The sequence below is a fragment of the Leptosomus discolor genome, chromosome 6 (genome assembly GCF_034619465.1).
Source record: "Leptosomus discolor isolate bLepDis1 chromosome 6, bLepDis1.hap2, whole genome shotgun sequence".
NCBI lineage: Eukaryota > Metazoa > Chordata > Aves > Leptosomiformes > Leptosomidae > Leptosomus > Leptosomus discolor.
Genome location: NC_141396.1, coordinates 34,351,199 through 34,371,996, shown reverse-complemented (window position 1 = coordinate 34,371,996; position 20,798 = coordinate 34,351,199). Strand labels below are relative to the sequence as shown.

Genomic DNA, 20,798 nt, shown 5'->3' with positions numbered 1-20,798 from the left:
GCAGGTAGCCAAAAGCGCCAATAGCAATAATGATGATACTTTATGTCAGCTGAAAAACATTTAAAAAACACCCTTTCAGGTCTAAGTACAATTTTTGTACTAGAGCTGGTTTAAAAAGAAAAGCCAACTTTGACCCACACAAATAATGTCACCAACAGGAAAACTGTATTTCATTTATACTGGAAACATTCTTTCTTCTTTTCTTTTTAAGTTTCATTCCTTGCCAAAGTTTGGTTTTGCTACATTCTTCCCCCCCTAACCAACTGATTTTATCTGTGAGTCACAAACTTCTGTAAAGTGGGACATATAATGAAATCAAAGACCAAATTTCAGCTATACTGGGAGTAATGATACCACTCCATATCCTGAAATCATCAGCTTTCAGCCTACACATTTTTTTCTTATACATGGCCTATCCCTAGAAAGTCCCTTCTTCACAGTGCTGTCCTGCCACGGCTTCCCTGGACAAGACAGAAGGCAAGTTCTTCTGAAATTGTTGGCTCAGAAGCCCCAGCGGCTGAGAGGACGGATAAGTCATCCCTGCTAACCACTCCCTGCCAGCCCTGAAGTGAGAGAATGTGCTTTCTGCATTGTTTTACAGGGAGATAAGAGTTGTTGAAGGTTTTGGTTTTAATGTAGACAATTTTTCCCAATGCAAGCAATATATTGTTACATTTTGGGGGGGGAAGGGGAGAGGAGGGAAGGGGGGACTGAAATGCCCTTTACGTGTAATTTTTTTTAACGAGCAGTTTCCCTCTTGCATTGTTCGTGTTATGGTAAAATCAAGAAGTTTCATTTTTCAGAGAAAAAATTATATTAATACCACAGCAGGATGCAGTTCTCTCACTTTTTGGTATGAAATCTTCTATAAAACATTGGCCTTTACACGCAAAAATAAAACTTTTAACCTTCTTTTCGGGGTGAACAAGTTTTTACAGTACACCAGGGACCAAACAGCTTGTTTAATGGCATATTTGACCCAGCATGCCACAAAAATAATCCAGAATGATTTAAAATTTACCAAATACATTTTAAAAATCCAGAAGAAATAAGCTATTCAGTTTTCTCTGAAAAAGCAACCCCATGCTCACAAAATGAAAGAGAGCCTTCTGGTTCATCTTTAGCAGGCAGGATTTGTAATATTTATCTAGCAAAGCACCATGACAAATCCTTCTGTGTGAGATTTTCACCTGGTGAAGCTGATGGAGCTGTAGAAATCCACCATCAGCCCAAGGACCTGACCTGTCTGTTTCTAAGCTGCACATTTGCTCCCTCCGCCCTTGTGACTCCCCAAGGCTGGAGAAGGTGGAGGTCATGCTGACAGACGTGTCTGTGAGCTCCCTCGCTGTAGGGGTCCCATGCATTTGGCAATGCAGCCCACAACTAGGTTGCGAAAGGATCCAGGCTCATCGATGTGCCCTGGAAGTCACTCCATGCAGTGGAGCAGGCACAACTCTGGTACATGGACCTTCTTGGGACAAGCAAACGCAGAGGACATGTGCTGCTCTAGCAACAACTGCACACTGACTTCTGCCCAGTGACCCTCCAACACACCTTCTGGACACTGCACAGGCAGCTTTGCCTCCAGCTAGATCTCTTTAGTCTGTAAGGATTCCTATTTTTTCATTCCTTCCCTCTTGCATCACATATGAACACACAGCAAATGCCAGTAAATTATATGCATTTACATAAGTTATTCAATAACAGTAACCCCAGAGGCTGATAAATAAAAAAGATTTTGAAAAATGTCTTTACCAATGATCTCAAGTTGAATAGAAATGAATTGCTCAGCTGGCACATATTATTTTTATTTTAAGTGAGCAGGGGAATGAGGAAATAGGGTTTAGTTTTTTTTCCACATGCCAATTAATAGGAGCAGTTAGATAAAGGAATGCATAGGTGAACTGTAGTCTGCACAGAGAACTAAAATGAGGCCATGAAAAGAACTGATCCCGTTTGCTCTCCCTGCTGTGTCCAACCAGTCTCTCCCTCGGGCAATCAGACACAGTCCGTGGGGCTGCAGCAGGAACGCCACTGCCACTGCTGCCCGGGTCCAGCCAGAGCTCTCCCTGTGGCCCTCGTTCAGTGCCACCTGTAAGCCTTCATGGGCTAGTGGCACTGCCAGGCAGGGCTCAGGCCTTTGAGCTTCAATTCGACCGTAGACAACTCCACTCCAGCCTCCTGTACGGGTTCAGTATCTCAGATTTTTTGTTCCTAGCCAGCAATACCAGCATTTCATTATCCACCTGGACTGTTTTGTGCTGGTGAGGACCTCTAATTGCTCTTACTTCAGGAGGGGAAGATGTATACAGCCTGATTGTGGTCATATCCATGAACTTTGGCTACCAAGACATAGAAGCATGGCTTATGTCTTCTGTTTTCTGAACAGAAGCAAGCTTTTGAGCCTATTTGCATTCTGGAGGGGAACCCTCCAAGGCAGTTAGATTAACTAATCAGTAGTTATATAAACAAGAATGGGAGCAGGAGGCTTCCCATTCACAGCAGTCTTTCCTCTGTAAATGGAAAGCCAAGTCCTTCCCTGCAAGGCTGCAAAGAAATAGACACAAATGTTTGAGCCTTCCAGCTGCTAAGCCAATTCCTCAACAGCCCACTTCTCCATCAGCCTCCTTGATGGAACATTGTGGCACACTGAACCAAGTTAGAGGAGAATCCAAAAAGGACTCTGCAAGAAAATTGGTCCTGAATATTCCTGCCCAAACCACTTGGGCACATGCCATACAGCAGTGCACAGAGGCAGACACAGGTAGCTGCAGTGTCAGCAGCAGGTACGGGCTGTGGTAGCCCACACTGAAGCCACTGGGGAAGCTTACCACAGCCCAACCCTTACAGAAGCTCTATGGAAATACCGAGGCCATTCATACAGGACTGCCCAAAGCATTAAAGCATCACTTCCAGTCATGTCTGCAGGAGCTCACAAGCAGCATCTACACACCTCTTCTACTTAAAATGTCCCACACTAAAAAACCATTATTTATTGTCAACAAAACTTAATTTTTCTTCCTTATTTCCTGTTTTATATATTTTTGTTAAACCCTACAGAATGAGGAAAAAAGGGGGAGTATAAGAAGGAGTCAGAGATGAACAAAATGTTTTTGTTATAAAGGTGTAATAAAAGTAGAAGGATTACTTCCTGGAAAAAACATCTCTGTTAAAACTGCCTAACAAGGACAACAGCTTACACGCTGCAGTGAATGGGGCTCTTTATAAAGGTGCTTCTGGTGTCTCACTTGTGACATGCTTTATCTGTTGCACAGTACTCCAATGTGCAGAGAACGTGTTAACACCCTCCCCAACAGCAATGTTAGTGAAGACCTGACATCCACAGCACAAGCCAGCACTTCCCACATAAAGACATTAGTAGACTGTATTTCCCAAATTTTGTACTCGCTTTAGAGTTTGTAGAATTTCACGTGATGGGGAAACACACATGTTCCTATCTTGTTCCTTCTGCACACTTCTTTCATTTGCAAGGTAAGAAACAGCCAAACCCTTCAAATTAAGTGTGTCTGGATCTCCTTATAGACACCTTTTAAGAATTTTAGTCACATTTCTGTAATCTGGTCTCCCCTCAGATTTGACTGATAAATACCAGTGCCTTAGAGTAATCCATTTATCTACTGTACCACCCTGCCTCTGTTTAGCTTTAGCAGTCATCACTTTCCACATGTGACATCAATCTACATGATATCAATGTAAACTGTTTGTATAACGAAGTGTTGTACATTTTATTGTCCTACCAGCAAAGGATAAAATAGCACTTTGCCTGTTGCCTTCCACAAAGGTAGTATAATTGACATCATACATTTTGCAATACAGAAATGGAACCATATATTCGCCATTTTTTTCCTCCTAACACAGCAGGGCTTGCAAATTTTACCACATCATTATTTTCATAAGAAATACTTTTAAAGAGTAGTATGTTTTTGTTTTTATAGGCATTTAACAAAATCTGCTGCTTAAAGCAAACTAAATTTTAAATACACATTATTAATTTCTATGACCAAGATTTCTGTGGCTCTGGTTTGATAATGAGATAATTGCCTCGCTAAGGTCAACAGAATGCCATAGTTAGCTTTCAGAGACTGAACAAAGCACTTGCTATGGTTCACTAAGCATAGTTTCTGCATCACTCCACATGTCTTTAATTCATCTATTACTAATATTCCATGATACACTTACATTATGGATCCAACTATTTCAACAAACCTGTAATCAAGGAACGACCCTGAATAAAATACTCCACAGAAAGCAGATGGTACGCTCATCAAATGCCTTCAAGCCTAAAATAACCTTTCCCACATAAAAAGGATAGTCAATTAAAACTGAACTTTAGATTCTGAGCTAGAGTTCAGAGTAAATAAAAATCAACATGATACCATTGTGTTATTGGACTAAACTTCCAGGGCATTTAATTCATTTTTTCACCACCCCCTAAGAGCAACCAACACTTTTATTCATAGGTCATTCAAAGCCTGTGATGTTTTGTGTGAGTATGAGCAGACTTGACAGTTTGGGCCTGATCCTGCAAAAGCTTGACCTCACAAAATTAAAACTATTCACCGCAGTAATGTGCTTCAGTGACAACACCACATGAGGAAGATTTCTCCTGCCTGTCAGGAGCTGATAGGTGCAGCAGCAGAGGAGCAGTCCTGCACTACCTCACAAAATGGCCCAATGCCACCTGTTGGGTGGGTGTTTCTCTGCCAATAGAACCAGGCCTGGACTAGGTACCAAGCTCAAAGTCAGCATGACAGAGTTGGGAAAAAGGGGGAGATCATCCTCCCACCACAGGCATTGTTGAGTCCCTTCCCTCTTGCTCCTGTTATATGTTAAATGCATAATCAGAAATTCTCTCTCTGAGACCACAAGAGCTTCCTTGCAGAGATGCAGGGGTCTCGCACAGCAAAAGTGTATCATTGTTATGCAAACACTTTGCTAGCATTAGCCGCAGTGCTCATCCACCTGGTGATATGGGTAATAAAACTTAATTCTCACAGCATAGGTACACCGCTGAAGAAATTACATGGACCCACTGCTGGAGTTACCTTGGGTGTGTACACAACACGCATTCTGCCACACATTCAGCAGCATATCAGCTGCCCTTGGGTTGATCTGACACACACACAAAAAAAACGTGTGACATCACCTGGCAGCTATCAGGAGTCAAATCTTGCAGCCCTCTCTCCCAGCTCTAAGGGGCTGCATACTCCTCTGGAGCTGCAGAGTATTCTCTACACCCTTTGAATTAAGAGGTCACCTCCCAGAAGTGCCTCTGCACTTGTAAAATCAAGCTTCTAGCACTGGCAAAGCCCCTGCTGAAAAAGCCCAAATTCCAGGAAGGCCAGAAAGACATCAGCTACAGCTGACATTTGTTCAAGGCCCTGGGAGCATATGCACAGTTGATGAGTGCTCTGCAACAGCAATGGGACATGCAGGGAGCCTCTCCTATTTTGCATGTATTAGCATACTGCACCAACAAGGACTTTAAAATAAACGTACGTGCTTTGTAAAGCTTCTGGAAAGACAAAGGCTATAGGGTTAAGGTAGATAAATTCCAAATCCAGACAAGGGATCCTTTCACTCATACCAAGTAACTGTGCTACACACTCTACCTGTGTAACATTATCTTTAATTGTGATAAACTCAAGTTGCAATACCAAGATGACTAGTGGCTAGAAGCCTTCAGTCTCACAGCAGAAAGAGCACATTTGGTACTTAACATTTCAAACATAAATAGCACTTGTTCCCTTCACAGGAATCACATCTTTGCCTTGGAAATCAGTGGACACTTAAAGAGAAGAAAAATGTCTTGTGAGAAAAAGAAAATAGCTGTAACATGACTTACCAAACTCATCACATATACTTTCATTTTCTATTAGAGTAGGATGATCAAACGTATCCCGACAGTAGAAGATTTGGGGGTTCTTGCTTGTTACTGCAATGCCTCCCAAGGCTAAAACAAGCTGGTCTGTTAGTATTGAAGAAGGCTTGTCCTGAATACGCTTTAACATGGAACGGTATCGACAGTACTGTGGGTAGCTGAGAATTAGCAAGTTTGAATCTTCATCATCCTCACCTGGAAGAAGAAAAGAAAAAAAAACAACCTCTTAGTATGTCAGAAAAATACAAAACAAGAGCTGTAACTCAAGTTCAGTCTTTTCTCAAGACCTATCTTTTATAGCACAGTGGCTTTCAAAAGAAAGGTTAAAAATAGAATTTTCAAAAAAGTTCATTGAAACAGCTTCTTTCTGGCATTCTGTTCAGTTCTCCCATGCTTACCCACAAGGGCTCTACCTGGGTGAGTAAGAAAACACTGCTCTGCAGAAGTTGGCCAACGGCCTGAATCAAAGTGCTCTCCATACTTTGCCAACTTGGCTGCTTTGATTTTTACTCAGCTCCCTATACCGCTTGACCGAATTCATGTTTACACCAGCTAACATCTTTTAAAAATAGTAATATACAAGACTCAGAGCACACAGCTATTAATTCTCCTTTGAAGTATCTGATACTGGCAACTACCAAAGGGCCCCTGGGCCAGGAAAGCGGGCTGATCTGATCTGGTCATTGATGCTAAGTTACCCCAACAGGTGGAAATAACTTTCCTCACTTTAACTGCAAACGCAGCAGGACTCAACAAAACACCTACAGAGCACAACCAGCAAATGAATTTTCAAACAGCTCATACTGTTGAAAAGTGGGCTCAAAATATACAGCAATCTAGAGCTCAGACCTTTGCATTCCACCAGGTCTTAGATAATATTAGGCATAAAGGTGGCAGATTTTGAAATATCACAATCAAGCTTCATCATATGATAACCAACAGGAAACCTAACAGCAAAAAAACCCAAACTACCAGTGACACAAACATGAGAAATTATTCATTTGCAGGTATGCAGCCAGTACTTAACAGCACTTATTTTTATGTTCATTTATCTCCTCAGGTGGGGTAACTGAGCATGGCTTTCTGTGCATGCCAATGAAGACAAAGCAAGAGCATTGACTTTACATTTTCTGCTCTACTCTGATTACTGAATAACTCAGCTATTTCTTCTGTCAGAGACAAAAGGTTTAATCTCATTACCAATACTGAAATCATCTTTCTTACCCTTAAAGCAAAAATCACTTCAGATATTGAAAGAAATGTCAGATCAGTTCTCCCCAAATACGATGGCACAACTCATCTTGATTTGTGTGAGTCAATGGAAATGTTGACATGTAAAAGGCTAAATTTTACGAAATCTCTGGAAGCAGGTACGTCACCTAGAATGTCATCACTGCAGACTAATGCAATGCTGCAAAAATCAACACGGTAGATGGACTTAGGCAGTACTGTTTTTACAAGCACAGCTCCTGAAAGCCATCACTTTTAAAAGCTCAGAACTTTCCCCACTACCCTGACATAGGTGGGCAGATCAAACAACTTGTATGTAAAAGTAAGAGTAATACATTTTGGTAAACACCACTGACATCACATTTCTAAGAAAATAAAATTTATGGCCCTAAAACCTCTTTTGGTCAATAAGGACGTGGTCATGTGTTTCCTTGTTTCTAACAAGTAAGTATCCCATAAGCTTACACAACAGCACGACTGAACCAATTGCAGTTGGGAATATGGGTCTCTCTTCTTCATCAGGGAACTCTAAAAATCAGATCAGGAAAACTGATCAGGAATTAACAAGTACAGGATCTGTCCTTTATCTCCTTTGAGAGTTTCATATACGCCTGTCTGACAGTTATTACTACTTTATACCTTTGTGTAGATAGTGGTGAGCTGAATCCGTTGATCTGACAGCACTTTTCTTATGGCAGGATATGGTCAGCTTTTTAAACAGGGTGTATACAAATGTATGTCCCATGTGACTTTGTAGTAAGCCATTAGTTTCTAGACAAATGTGCTGTAAATCCCTGTGCAGAATTATACAAACTTTCTACCCCTGACAACTGATGACTTAACTGAAACCCTTGGCATAAATTAACATCAAGTCATTTTTTTACAGGATCACTTTTATATACGCTTATGCAACTCCAGTGAGTACTTTATGATGCATTTGTTTCCTTTCCTTATTCACTCCAGGTTCAAGAGATAAATCTAAGAATGAACAAAGGCTGAATAAACTGAAGATTTGTTTAGTGAAAGGCAAACAGAGTGTTCCTGGAACAAAGACTTTTTTTTTCCTCAACCACGCCCACATGAGAAAAGAGAAATCAAAGTAGACTAATCCCTAATAAAATGCAAGCCCAAAGAACTATTTTTTTCTTCTAGCAAAATCTAACACTTGACATTTAATGGTGGGCTTAATGTATACTGCTGAATATTTTTCTTAAATATGATCAGAAAAAGTTTACTTTTAGGAGGAGCACAGATCAAAATGGGTATCACATTCCACTAAAATAAAGAAAAACAACAATTTCTAGAACCATTTAACTGAGATCTTAGAAAACTGAGATGTATTTCTGAATCTCATTTTAGCTTCAACAGAGAACACATAGTAAAAGATAATACCTACACTACACTGTGTGTTAGGCTCAACTGAAATTACTCTAATCCCATGCTTATATCATAATTGTGTGTTTTAATAACCCCCTCCAATGACAATTTTTCATTTATTTATTTATTTCAGGGCTGAAAACAGAGAAACTGTAATTAGGAGGCAAGGTTCCACCCCTGCCTTCCGAACGCTGCCTATATACATGCATAGATGTAATCCAACAGTTCCCTTTGTGAGGACTAAAGAGAGCTGTGATTTGGCACAGGCTGGCATTTATGTTGGATTACATGTTCTTCAAGTTGTCTTTGTAAGTAAGAGATGCATGAAATGCCAAACACAATGAATCTATGCAAGAACTGACTTTTCAAATCAGCACAACCATTTTTAATATGTAACACAAGACAATTAAAAGCCCCAGAAGAAAAAAAAAAAAAAAAGCGTGCTAAAAGCACGAATTCCTAACAAATCCATCTAGAGCCAGAACTATTTACAGAGAGAGCAGAGAAATACAAAACTGTAACTCCCTTTTTGTTTGCCTGTTTCGGAAACATCAGCCTATGTTATTGCTAACTGCCATAATCTACTCTCAACATCAGTAAGCATTTTTTTCTTTAAAAAGACCTTCGCACCAGGATTTTATAGAGCTTGATGGAAAAACTATGCATGTTCCTTCCTGTACCTAATTACCTCAACTGCAAAAGCTGCCAAGTATTTTGCCCTTTAGTACTTTTAATCGTATTAGTGCAAATGCATTTGGATGCCAACAGAAACAAACATTTAAAGATTTTTGCTTAAAAGATTCCAAATATGTACGAGGCTGGTGCTAGGAAAGCACACTCTACTTCTTCCCAGAGAGCACAGAGTTATTTCTGTGAAAGAAATATGAATTTGTGCCTCTTGTAAGACTACATGTCTAGTTTCGACCCAATTTAAGTAAAATAACGTCAATATGAACTGCTCTCACAATGATTTATGCTACCTTCTGTTACTTTATTACATTAGACATTCCTTTCTCTAAGCGTTATACTTTTTGCCGTACTCCTAGCAACCACATAAAGGCTGAGCACCAACTTTACGCACCTGGCACCCTTCCAGACTCGACTGGTATTGATAATTATATTGAAGTTTCAATTTAATTGCTACTCTGTTGTGACATAGAATTTTTTTGTAATTAGGCATTTCCCATTTTCTGTCCATTCATTTTTTGCATTACTGAAAATGATCTTTTTTTCCACAGAAAACATAAGCAGAACAATGATACAGATAAGGGTACATACATCTGTTACTATCATTATCAACACAGTAATGTGAAGGGAAGAAAAAAAATTTAAAAGAAAAAAAATTCTGAATATAATTTCTCGGAAGGTAATTTTCTTTTCAGTTTAAGTGCTCTTCTTCTTCCTACCGTTACTCAATAATTTCCTGTTCTAATTACAAAGCATTACACAGAAAGCAATTTTTAAAAAGGAAATGTACTAGAGCAGGAGGCTAAATAGCGTCACTTGCTTGTTACGGTTTGAAATTCCAAACTTTTGCATCTCTTTTATCAATTCTCTACCTTTGTGCAATATATTCTACCACAAATCTACCATCTCTTCCAAGGCAGTTAACACAAATGTATACATCAAACAGGAACATACTTTCAGTTAAACTGCACACAAAGGAAGAAAAAAAAAGATCATTTTTTTCCTCCTCAGTGTAGCTGGTAAATTGGAGGCAAGCCAAGCCTAGGAGTGGAAAATATTAAAAAGAAAAAAAAAAAGGGGAGGGAGGGGGGAGAAAGCTTGATTAAAAAGCAAGAGAAGAGATACTCAGTTCTAAATCTAAATGAACAAGCCACAAAGTATTTCATAAAAACATACTGTGACGTAAATTACACATCAGTATTGCACTGTTGTGGTTATTTTGAGAAATGGCTTGTACTGTAAGTCAGCTGGTAAAACTCCACCCTTAACGATTTTGTAATTCTCCATACAGCAATCAACTGGAGCAGTCATGAAATTGCCAAGAAGGAAAACAGAGAGCTGTAGAGAGTTTGTAATAAAAAGATAATGTACTTTTAACATAACAGAAGTAGAAGACTGGGTTTATTAACTAAAAAAACTACTTAAAAGGTCCCAGGCTTTCCATTTGTTTTGATAAATGTTAACACAGATCTTCATAAGATAAGCAATCGAGGTATCAGGGGAACCAGATAAAATGGGACAATGCTTTGGTGTGTGGGTAGCAAATTGAGCAAGGAAGTTATTTGGAATATAGAGTGAAAATGAAGGAAGTGGCAGGGCTCTGCCCATCAGGCTCCTCTCCTACATGATGCCATCGCTACTCTGCCTTCTTTCATTACCCTCCGTTACTAAGGGGGACTCCCAGAGGACGCGCATATCATAATTAGTGTATCATTGCGTGTATGCATGGCTTTGACCATACCATCAATATGTAGCAGACACAGAGGTAACGGAGGATGCATCTGGATGTTCAGAGGAACTGAGAATGGCGAGGGTTACCCATGCTGAATGAACATGGCTGTGACTCCCAAGGCGGGATGTTTCTTGACTACTGCAGGGCAGCACTCAGGTGTCACTGTCCTCCCAAAACCCTCAGCAACCCACTGGAGCACACATGATGAGACTCTAACTAATAATGCCATTTTATTCTGTGACAGCTGTGCAGACTCCTCTGTAGTCAGAGCGATCTCCTTCCAGCCTGCTGTTAAGTAAGATATGGATCAACTCAGTCACTGGAGCTACTACTCCCTCATCAATGACAACTAGCTTAGTCTAGATGCTTAACTTGCAGATCAAATCAAGTGAGTGAAACGAATTCCACCTAAGTGACAAAGCAGTCTGCCCTATGCCAAAGTGATGGTCCAAATGCATGCTAAAGAATCTCCTCCCAGCTGACACACTTGCCATAAAGACAAAAAAAGTTTCATCTCATCTCTGGCAATGGACTTGGGCTCTTCTAGCTTTTAAGACAGGATCCAGTTCTCTTTCCCTTGTTCCACTCCTTTGGCAAGGACTGTCTGCAGTACAGGCATGAGAACACAGGCGTGGACGAGACAAAGATATCCATAGCTGATCCTTCAAAACCAACGACTGCAGGTCAGACGGGCTCTGCACATCTCAAAGCTGCCTGTTCTAATAACAACCCAAAGGGAGATAGCACAGCTTTCCAGCAGTCAGAAATGAACTTACTACACAATTACCTAAAAAACCTGAACCTCTCAAAAAATCCAAAAGCAACAGAAACAGCACAACAATGAAAGAGTAACCAGAAAGAGGAAGAAGAAACCAGTTCCTTATGACCTAAAAACCTTTAAGAGGAGTCATTCAATGAGAACACCTTTCCATATCATCATCCAGTCATAACCTGCCAAATACCTGCAAATCATTGCCCAGATAACTGCAGCTGGCCAAGATGCAACAACAATCATCACCTACATCTTTGGGTACTCCTGTGAGAGAAAGGATGGTTCTCTCAACGAAATCACCTTCATGGGAGAACTATGTCTCACTCCTTGCTTTACCACTTCTCACACTGAATCCTCTTTGCAGGCATGAGGCTAGGAACCCCAGCAGTAATCCACGTCCCTTTGCACCAGGCTGCTGTGATCTATGAGCAACAGCTGAGGAGTTCAGGTAGCTGCACCATCATCACGAAACTACTTCTGTACACTCTAGCACACCGATCCACTCTTGCTCCAGTGATTAGGGAAGATTTATCAAAAACAGCTCTCTCAGTCCACCCTGCCTTTTCATTCCCAGGGTCTTTGTTCACTCTGGTAACACCACTTGGTGTGCCTTGGCTGGCTAATTAATCACAAGACCTAAAAATATTAATCTAAGAATCCTATTTCTCTCACAGATAAATGCAAATACAGTAATGATTTAGCCCCATGAGATGAGACAGGAAATCTGTGGTTTTGGGTTTAAATAAATTTCGGTGAATTATTGACACAACAGGGATACCGCTTTGTTGGCAGGACGGGTGCTACTCATCCTCGCTTTGAGAACCCCCCTCTATTTGTATGCTAATGCAATCAAGAACAAAGGACATGTGTTGCAGGATATGGAACACAGTGATTACATTTATGTTTACCAGATAATGATGTTGTTAGCAACTTCCCTGTAGTTCTTACGTGGATGTTTGCCTGCCTGACTTTGCTTTTAAATTGATCAAAATGCAAAAGCCATTTCTGCCAATATACAGAATAATATGTGCAGCCTTACTGCATATATCAGATATTTCTTCCCTTGTAAGGAGGAGACAGCTAATTCTCAGAATTTTGTGCCACTTCCCCAACTTTCTGTTTTCTGTCACAGTGCCAGCAGAGCATCAGCCATTCAACGAATTCCCAAGATTAGTTTAACATTTGGAAGAAAGAGAATACTTACAAATCTACTGGAGATTGAAACTACTGTTCAACCCAACAGCAATATAGTCATTAAAAAAAAAGAAAAAAAGATAGCACCATCTAATACGTACTTAAACTATATGGTTGAAGAACATTTTACAGTCGGTGATTTGGATCTGAGTTGTTCTAGCTCTACTTAACAGGGACGAAACACAGGATGTTCATCGATGATTGACAGTACATCCACATAATCAAATCGTCCATAATATTTATCTTGTTAAATCACTTTGAATTTGAATCATAAATTCAATTTTTGAAGAAGAGGAAAGAAATTTAATACTGAAAAAGTTTCCAAGCAGGCATTCAACATCCTTTTTCAGACCCTAATCCAATACTCAGCTCCTCATAACTGCAGCTCCTACCCTGTGCTGCCAAGATCCACCTGCACCTTAGAAAGCAGGTTTACGAGGTGTTTCTAGACTCAAAAGAAGAGTGACTGACAATCATCATTTCCAGCTTTTATATAACCCTTCCATCCACAGGACTCAAACTGCTTTATGGAGAAGAGTAAGAATTATTATTCCCCATTACACAGAGAGAGAAACTGAGACAGAGAGAGCTTAAAAGATTTATTCTACAGCATCAAGCAACTTAGCGAGCAAGGGAAAGAGCAAACAGGCCAGGCAGAAATCCTTGTCGGAGGGATTTCTGGGTAAGCGAGAGTTTCCTAAGTTTCCTTGAAAGGGAAGTGGCTGTCTCTGGCCACCCCAACCAGCCTGTCTGCCTCCACCAGAGACAGGGGACGGACCATGTGGGGGTTCTATGCTGAGGCTTCTCTCCTACCACAATCATTTTCTCTGTCCCATGCAATCCCAGTCACTCCTTCATTTTATTTAGCTGCTGCCCAGTTGGGATTATCTTCCCCCTTGATGGAGGGTTTGCAAAGCAGCGATTTGCCCTCCTGCCAGACGGCAGGTGACTGCTGTTACGATAGTTAGAGGAGCACAAGAAAAGTGAGCCGATGCTGAGGATGCGTCCAAGTTCAGAGCTGGGCTGTGAAATCATCTCCCTGCCTCCGAGAATTTCCTTCTCTCCTTACTCTTCAGGTCACAGGTGTGGGCCAGCCCATGTCCAAAAAGTCACAGATGGCTACAGAATACCACTCTGAATTAAAAGGTTTTAAAACTGCCCTATTAGCTTTCTAAAGCAGATGGAGATGGGGGGAAGGGGGAGATTGTAGAAGGCAGCACATGTTGCCTGTCCTCTTGAATGTTCTGGGTCATGTGGACCATTCAGGTTGGATGTGCATCAGCTTTAAAACAAGTATTTATCCTGGTTGTCGTGGTTACTGATAAGCAGTTTCAATTCTGCTGATAACAAAAAGAAGAAAGAATTAAAAAGGGGAGGGGATCTGAAAACATAATTTGGTAATATGACAAAGCCAAGAAGAGGAATTAAATCACATTAAACAAGCCAATTGTACTGTAAATGGCTCTGCCTCTGTATTTCCTTTTAAATCATCTAAGGCTCTAACATGGCAGCTGCTTCAGTTTTAACAAACAAACAGTAAAAATCCCTTTTAATAACGAAAGGAAATAATGATATACTTTGCTTTAGCTGAATTCAAACATAATTTAATTTTTCCTGAGGTGAGATTTGCACAGGGAACAATCAGATAATAAGTGTTATCATTCTCATAGACAAAACTGAACCAGCACTTTGCAATTCAAAGTGCTATTTAATGCACCGTTTTCAGCAATCTCTGAACACCATCCAACATAGCACTGAACCATGCTTCAGTACTTACACATAAAGCCTGATCCTGCAAATACTTAAGCATGGGAGTTGTGCTACAAACACAAATACTTCCACTGCTGCTGTGGCTGAAGTTACACATTCCCTAAAGCACCTTCATGAGGGGGTTCACATCCAGTAACTTCTCCTGCAACACTTTCTCATCATCTTTATTTTTATTATTGTTATTATTACCATTACTATAATTATGTGTCTTGGTCTTCCTTTCTTCTGAAATGTAGCACTGCACAGAGGAAATACTGGAGAATGAAAAACTCTACTCTCAGGGAAACACACAACTAGAGCTACCAGCACACATTTTTACAGCGATGACAATTAAACACCGGAACAATGAGCTCAAGAATGTAACAGGTTCTTCAGTCCAGTGCTCAAGACTGAATCTATCTGACGATATTCTCCAGTCCGTTGAATTTTAAACTTGTGGTCTGTTATTTGCCCCCTGTGCTGAAGAGGTCCACATCAAATCCATACTTGCCTGGGAAAATGTTAAGGCATGAAAAACTGAGAAAAAAAATTAAAAAAAAGGAAAGCTACTAAGAGTTAAACTGAGTTACTGGGCTTAATATCAGAGTAACCGGGTCTCCTGTCATCTCCCCTCTCTTTCACCTCCGCACACCATTCAAACACAAATGAGAGAAGCACACACAGCCTTACTTAAAAGGGACTGTTACACCACCTCTTCCAAACGGCAGAATCAACGGACTTGATTTTCCAATGCCCCTAAAGTATGAGTCACAAGCCTTATCTTGGTGTTTCACACAGGGCCCTTTCACTATCATTCTGAAGATTCGGAGGAACTGCACCCTCCTCGAAATAGCAGCGGCAGAAGCTGCCAGCCCCAGAGCTGTGACACGAGGGGTGGAGGGTGGAAATGGTCCGGTGATTTAAACAATCGAGCTCTGCTTTTGACATTTATGCCCTCTTTGAAACCCTTAATGAAGTAACAACCCCATTAATTCTTGAAGGGTATTTAGTACGCATAAAAACTGCATTATCTACTATTTACAATTTACTACACACAAGCAGTATCTGGTTCTGTATAAAAATAATAAGCTCACTGTAACCCTCCGCTCCCTAACCATACTGCTGATTTCTCTGACACATGGAGAAGTGAGAATAATTACATTTTACTGAGTGCGTCTCATTACACTGATTTAAGTAAGTTTTCCAAAGCTGCAAAAAGACGCTTTTCAGTTTCATTTGTTTCTAGCAATTCACTCTGAAGACGCTTAGTAAAACCTTCAGAAATCATCATCAATATGGACAAAAATTGTACCCTTCTCATGTGGGCATTTGACAGAGGGATAATAGATCTAGAAACACCACAGTCAGGTGTTGCTTTTCTATTTAATGTTTCCTTCTGTGCCAAACATAATATAACAGACAAGTGTTAGAGAGACATGCAGGGGGGAGCCTGAATAGAGAGCTTTAAAAGAGGTCCTTAATAGAGAAGCTGTATGCTTAGTCTTCAACAACAATTCAATGGCAATTTATTTGCAGCCATTTCTGCACGTAACCTTTCACACGGGAACAGGTAAGATAGAGAACAAGACAATTTGTCAATTGTCAGACATGAACAAAAGAAACCATTTTTAATAAGCTTCAGTGGCCCCTTCTATTTGTTTTGCAACATGTTAATAACTTTTTTGGAAGCCAATCAAAGACAAGAAGAGAAAAAGAAGTCAAGCTGGGATACAAAACCCACAGTTAAGGAATTTTACAGATAAACTTGTGTTATCATCTGCAGTGTAATAACACTTAAATCCAGAAGTGACACAGAATGCGAATCAGCATGAATGACATTTCTTTAAAAAAAAATAAAATCGAAATTACAAAAATGCTAGCGCCTTGTACTTTTTTCCAAGAATTTGCTGTCCTTTATCTCATCCCAATGCAGTACATACCTGTTCCCCAATACAAGCTTACTCTGGTTCCCCTCCTTCCCAGTGACAAGGCGAAACTCAACATGAGGACTATCATGAGGAAAAGCCAGTTGCCAAACACGACCCAACTCCCCAAGCTACTTGGGGAGTCTCACCTCCTAATTGAACTTCTCACGTTGCACCAAATAACTCCCAAATTGTTGCTCTGAAAAACAAACCAAATGCAGCTTCAATAGCTGTTACAGGTATATGAGTAAGTCTGTGGTTGCTCATTTAATCCAATTCTGCATCACAACAAAGTAGACTCAAGCTGAAGAGAAGTAACAGGAAGAAAGTGCAAAAGGAAAAGGGAGCTAGTGTACTCCCCCGTCTAGGATACGAGGGGCAAAAACTGAGCGATAGGCAGGACAAGACAAACCAACTGCACTGAAGTTCAGCGATGCCAGAGGCTTCCTGTGTGACCAACTTCGTATCATTATGTCTTTCCGTGGCACAGCCTCATTTCTGTGGAAAAGGAATTAGTCACAGGCATGTGAGAGCTTGTGGGCCAGTTGCTCCTCATCCCTTACCCTTCCTGCAGGCACCAGAGGAGGTGGATAGAGGTGCCTCAAAACGGTATCTACTGATATCTGCGCCAAAAAGGTTTCTGCAGGGCTAAGGTTCAATCACTGGACCAAATGCTCATTTGAGCCCTTAGCCCCAATTCTAAAGGAAGTGTCTTTGGGTACTGAAGAAAAGTCAGAGTGCCCAAACATGGAGGCATCAAAATCACAGCAACATACACTGAAAAATCTAATGAAGTGTTAAGCAATTTCATTAACGTTATTACAATGCAGAAAATTCCCTTGGAAAATTTCACACAGGCTTTTCCATCTCGTTGCACATTACTCATGGCCTGAGAGACGTGTGAGGAGCAAATGGAGAGAAATAAAACTTCTCTCCAGTCAATTCAGACTGAGTCCTAGCCTCACTAGTAGAAAGACCAGACTTGTGGGCTTCAGTGAGAACAGGGCTGGGTCCTTTGAACTAGATTATTATGGCATCCGTAACAGAGGTACAAAAATATACGGTGAGAGAAGATACCCCAGAGAACGAAAGGAGCTGCTGGTCAGGTGACATCTCTCCTCATTACGACAACAAAAAGACTCCCAGACTTCAGCAGACACACACCTGTAGAGTTTAGTATCCCATACCCAAAATTAGATTTTGCCTTCTAAGGACTTTGCAGAGGGGTCTGTTACCCAGTGAAGGGAAAGAATGTAAGCGCTTGCTCTTCAAGAAAGAGGAGTGGCCTTTTGAATAAGAAAGGGCTCCATGCAATGGGAACCCACCAGCCCAGCCCCATGCTCCTCCTGAGAACTAATACAGGATTTGTCTTCCTCTTCTGCAGAACCAGGAAACCATTCCTGGACAAGAGGAGAAGCTGTGCCACCTGAATTATCTGAAAAGGCCTCAGGTGGAGGCAGGGTGAGAAAGGATTTCAGGACAAGTTACGTCTATGATCTGAGGAGAACAAGCAAGTATCCTCCCACTCTGTCTCTAGGCAAACTCTCTTTCCAAGTTTTCAGTGAGAGCATCAGTCTCCAGTGAATCTGCCCAGGAAAGGCCGGATAGAGCACTGCCAATCTTCTAGGAAAGACCAGGCGGCTTGTGCTCTTCTATCTGACACCCAGCAGAGAGGAAGGCTCCCAAGTAGAAAACAATCCTAAGTACTATCTACTAGTCTGGAGTGTGTTCTAATAATAGAGTACTGTCTATTTCAAACCACTTAATGGACGCTAATTAGTCCTCAGGGCATTCCTATGAGGCAGGTAGATAGGCAAGTATTATTTCCCCTGTTTTACATATGAAATAACCTCATCAGAGATGTTCTGACTTGTTTAAGGCGACCGAATGAGTCACTGAGCTCAGCTCTCAGCAGGTTCTGGCTCCCAGACCTGTGCTCAGACCTCTCAGCTATACCTCTTTCACAAGCGTAAAATCTTCGTTTCCAACGTGGAGGGAGAGAGGAAAGATCAAGGAAGGGTGATAACACTGGGATAAAATACTCTCTGGGAAAGGAGCTTCCAGAAGGACGACAAAACAGAGCCATGGAGCTACTGAATGCGAGATACCAAATCTAGGACAAGCAAAGAGATGAAAAACATCTCTGATACAAAATTGTAAGAGTTTTTGTTATATATTCTCTTCAAGTAGTCACAGCTATTTATTTGTAACCACCATTAATGTCAGTTAAATGGTTTTAGACCCTAATTTCTAGCATGGCCACAAGTGTTAAAGAACATGCGAGGGCAGCAGGCAGCAGTCCTGGATGCACAGAATATATATGGTTAGTACATACATCTAAGCTACATGTCCACACCCACAGTTACACTGAGGTGGTGTTCCACACTAAAGACTTTTGTAACTTTAGATACCACGCTGCCTTGGTGGGCAGGAACACATAAAAGATGGATTTTATGTCTCTTTGGGAAAAGGCAGCAAACAGTTTCAGCCACTGTTTGCGAACAGCCAGAACTTACAAGACACCAGATATTAAATGGCACATGCTTCCTCAAACCAACAGTGCGCTATATCTCCCACCACTTATTCCTCTCGACCAGTGCAGAGCGAGCTGGGCAGATTATGCCCTAAACTTTTAAGACTCCAAATCTAATACACGTGTTTTTCACATTCCTGAATGTGCCTCTCAGTGACACCTTCCCTTTCAGCCTGCAGCCCCCGGTCCCACTGACTCCTTTTGCTCCCCATGACCACATTGCATCCCCATGCCTCTGGGCTCCTCTCCAGCCGTGGCTGCCGGGGATCACCAGCATCAGGCAGCTGAAGCCCAGTGCTTGCTCCCTGGGAATGCCTGCTTCTCAGAAACCCGGACTGACCACTGCTGGTCACAGGCTGCAGAGCTTGATCTCATCTGTGCAAGGCAGCAGGATTACCCTCCTCCCGTTTCTGCCAGGGGAACGGCTACGCTGGAATGTGGCCACTGTTCACAGGGGCAGGCCAGCGATGTGTCCTCCACAGTAATAGCCCAGCACCGGCCAGGACAGAGGACCCTGCGGTGCAGGGTGCTGCATGGACTGCTCTCATGCCAGAGTGCTGCTGAGAGCACCAACGCACACAGGATCCATGTGGAGATGGTACTGACCACACAAGTCCCACATTTCTTATTCCAGACACCCTTGTCAGTGCATTTCTGACTCAACTACACAATTAAATGAACTAGGCTCCTTGAAAAAGCAAATGCAGTGTGCTGGTCCCACAGAACGTTCACTAACTCTTTGTGCTAAAAATAATTCTAATTTCTGTTTCTATGGGATTCAAGGACCAATCTCCCACAAGTATAGGCTATGCAAAACATTACTTATTTTTCAGAGGGGAAAAACAGAATTTATGCAGTGCATTATCAATCTCAAATGGTGATGTTTAAGCACAAGTTTGACGAACTATATGCAGCATAATACAGCTGCTTTGCATTTTGATTCTTTTATTTATAGACCACGGCAAATTAAGAACTCAAAAATGTTGTTTCAGGCAAAGTAATGGACAGACAATAAAACTATTCATTTCCTCAAAGGTCACTCTAGGAGAAGCATACATTGTTTAGAAGCCTACCAACAATGCTATTGTTCCAAAGAAAAGTGAAAATATACAATAAGCAGTTAGTGCCTGTATCTGCACCAGAGACCCTAGGCTAATTTAAAGCGCAATCTTAAGGCAATCAATCATACTCTAAAATTACTTCATTTTCCAAACTGTTTACACTTTTTAAGTTACAAATCCACTTTCTGCTATTTCAACTCACGATTTACAGCTACAGATTTAGCCTGCCTTGGCTTGCTGCCAAACTCTAGTCATGAGGGAGCTAATGATCTGAACAGATCAGTGTTTTATAATGGAGAAAAGCGCATGTAAATTTCCAGCATGTCTGCAAGTAATCAAGGCATGCTGACTATAAATGAGGCGGCCTCACATTTATTTTAGGAGAAGTATCTTAAAGCCCCACTTTTTATCCAGGCCAACAACAACAACAAAAATTTTTAAAAATCCTTTTTAAAAGGTACTCCAAGATTATTCCAAATTATTCTAAATGAAACTGCTAGGCAAACAGTATGTTAAAGAATAGTACAATAGCTAATTTACTTTAGTGTGTCTATCTCAACCAGATCATATCCTTATCATGGCAAGCTGGAACATTAAACTCTGTAGTTCACAGAATCAAAACACAAGACTGCTTCA

General features: G+C 41.1%; 1 protein-coding gene across 2 annotated transcripts in view; it reads right to left on the bottom strand.

Annotated features, from left to right (window-relative positions):
• Positions 1-20,798, bottom strand: part of ARID5B (AT-rich interaction domain 5B) — a 117,983-nt gene that overhangs the window by 63,050 nt on the left and 34,135 nt on the right. For both annotated transcript variants that reach the window (XM_086467110.1, XM_086467109.1), the window contains one exon: positions 5,867-6,097. In XM_086467110.1, the coding sequence (XP_086323236.1) occupies positions 5,867-6,097 (231 nt within the window). The remainder of the gene's footprint in view (positions 1-5,866; positions 6,098-20,798) is intronic.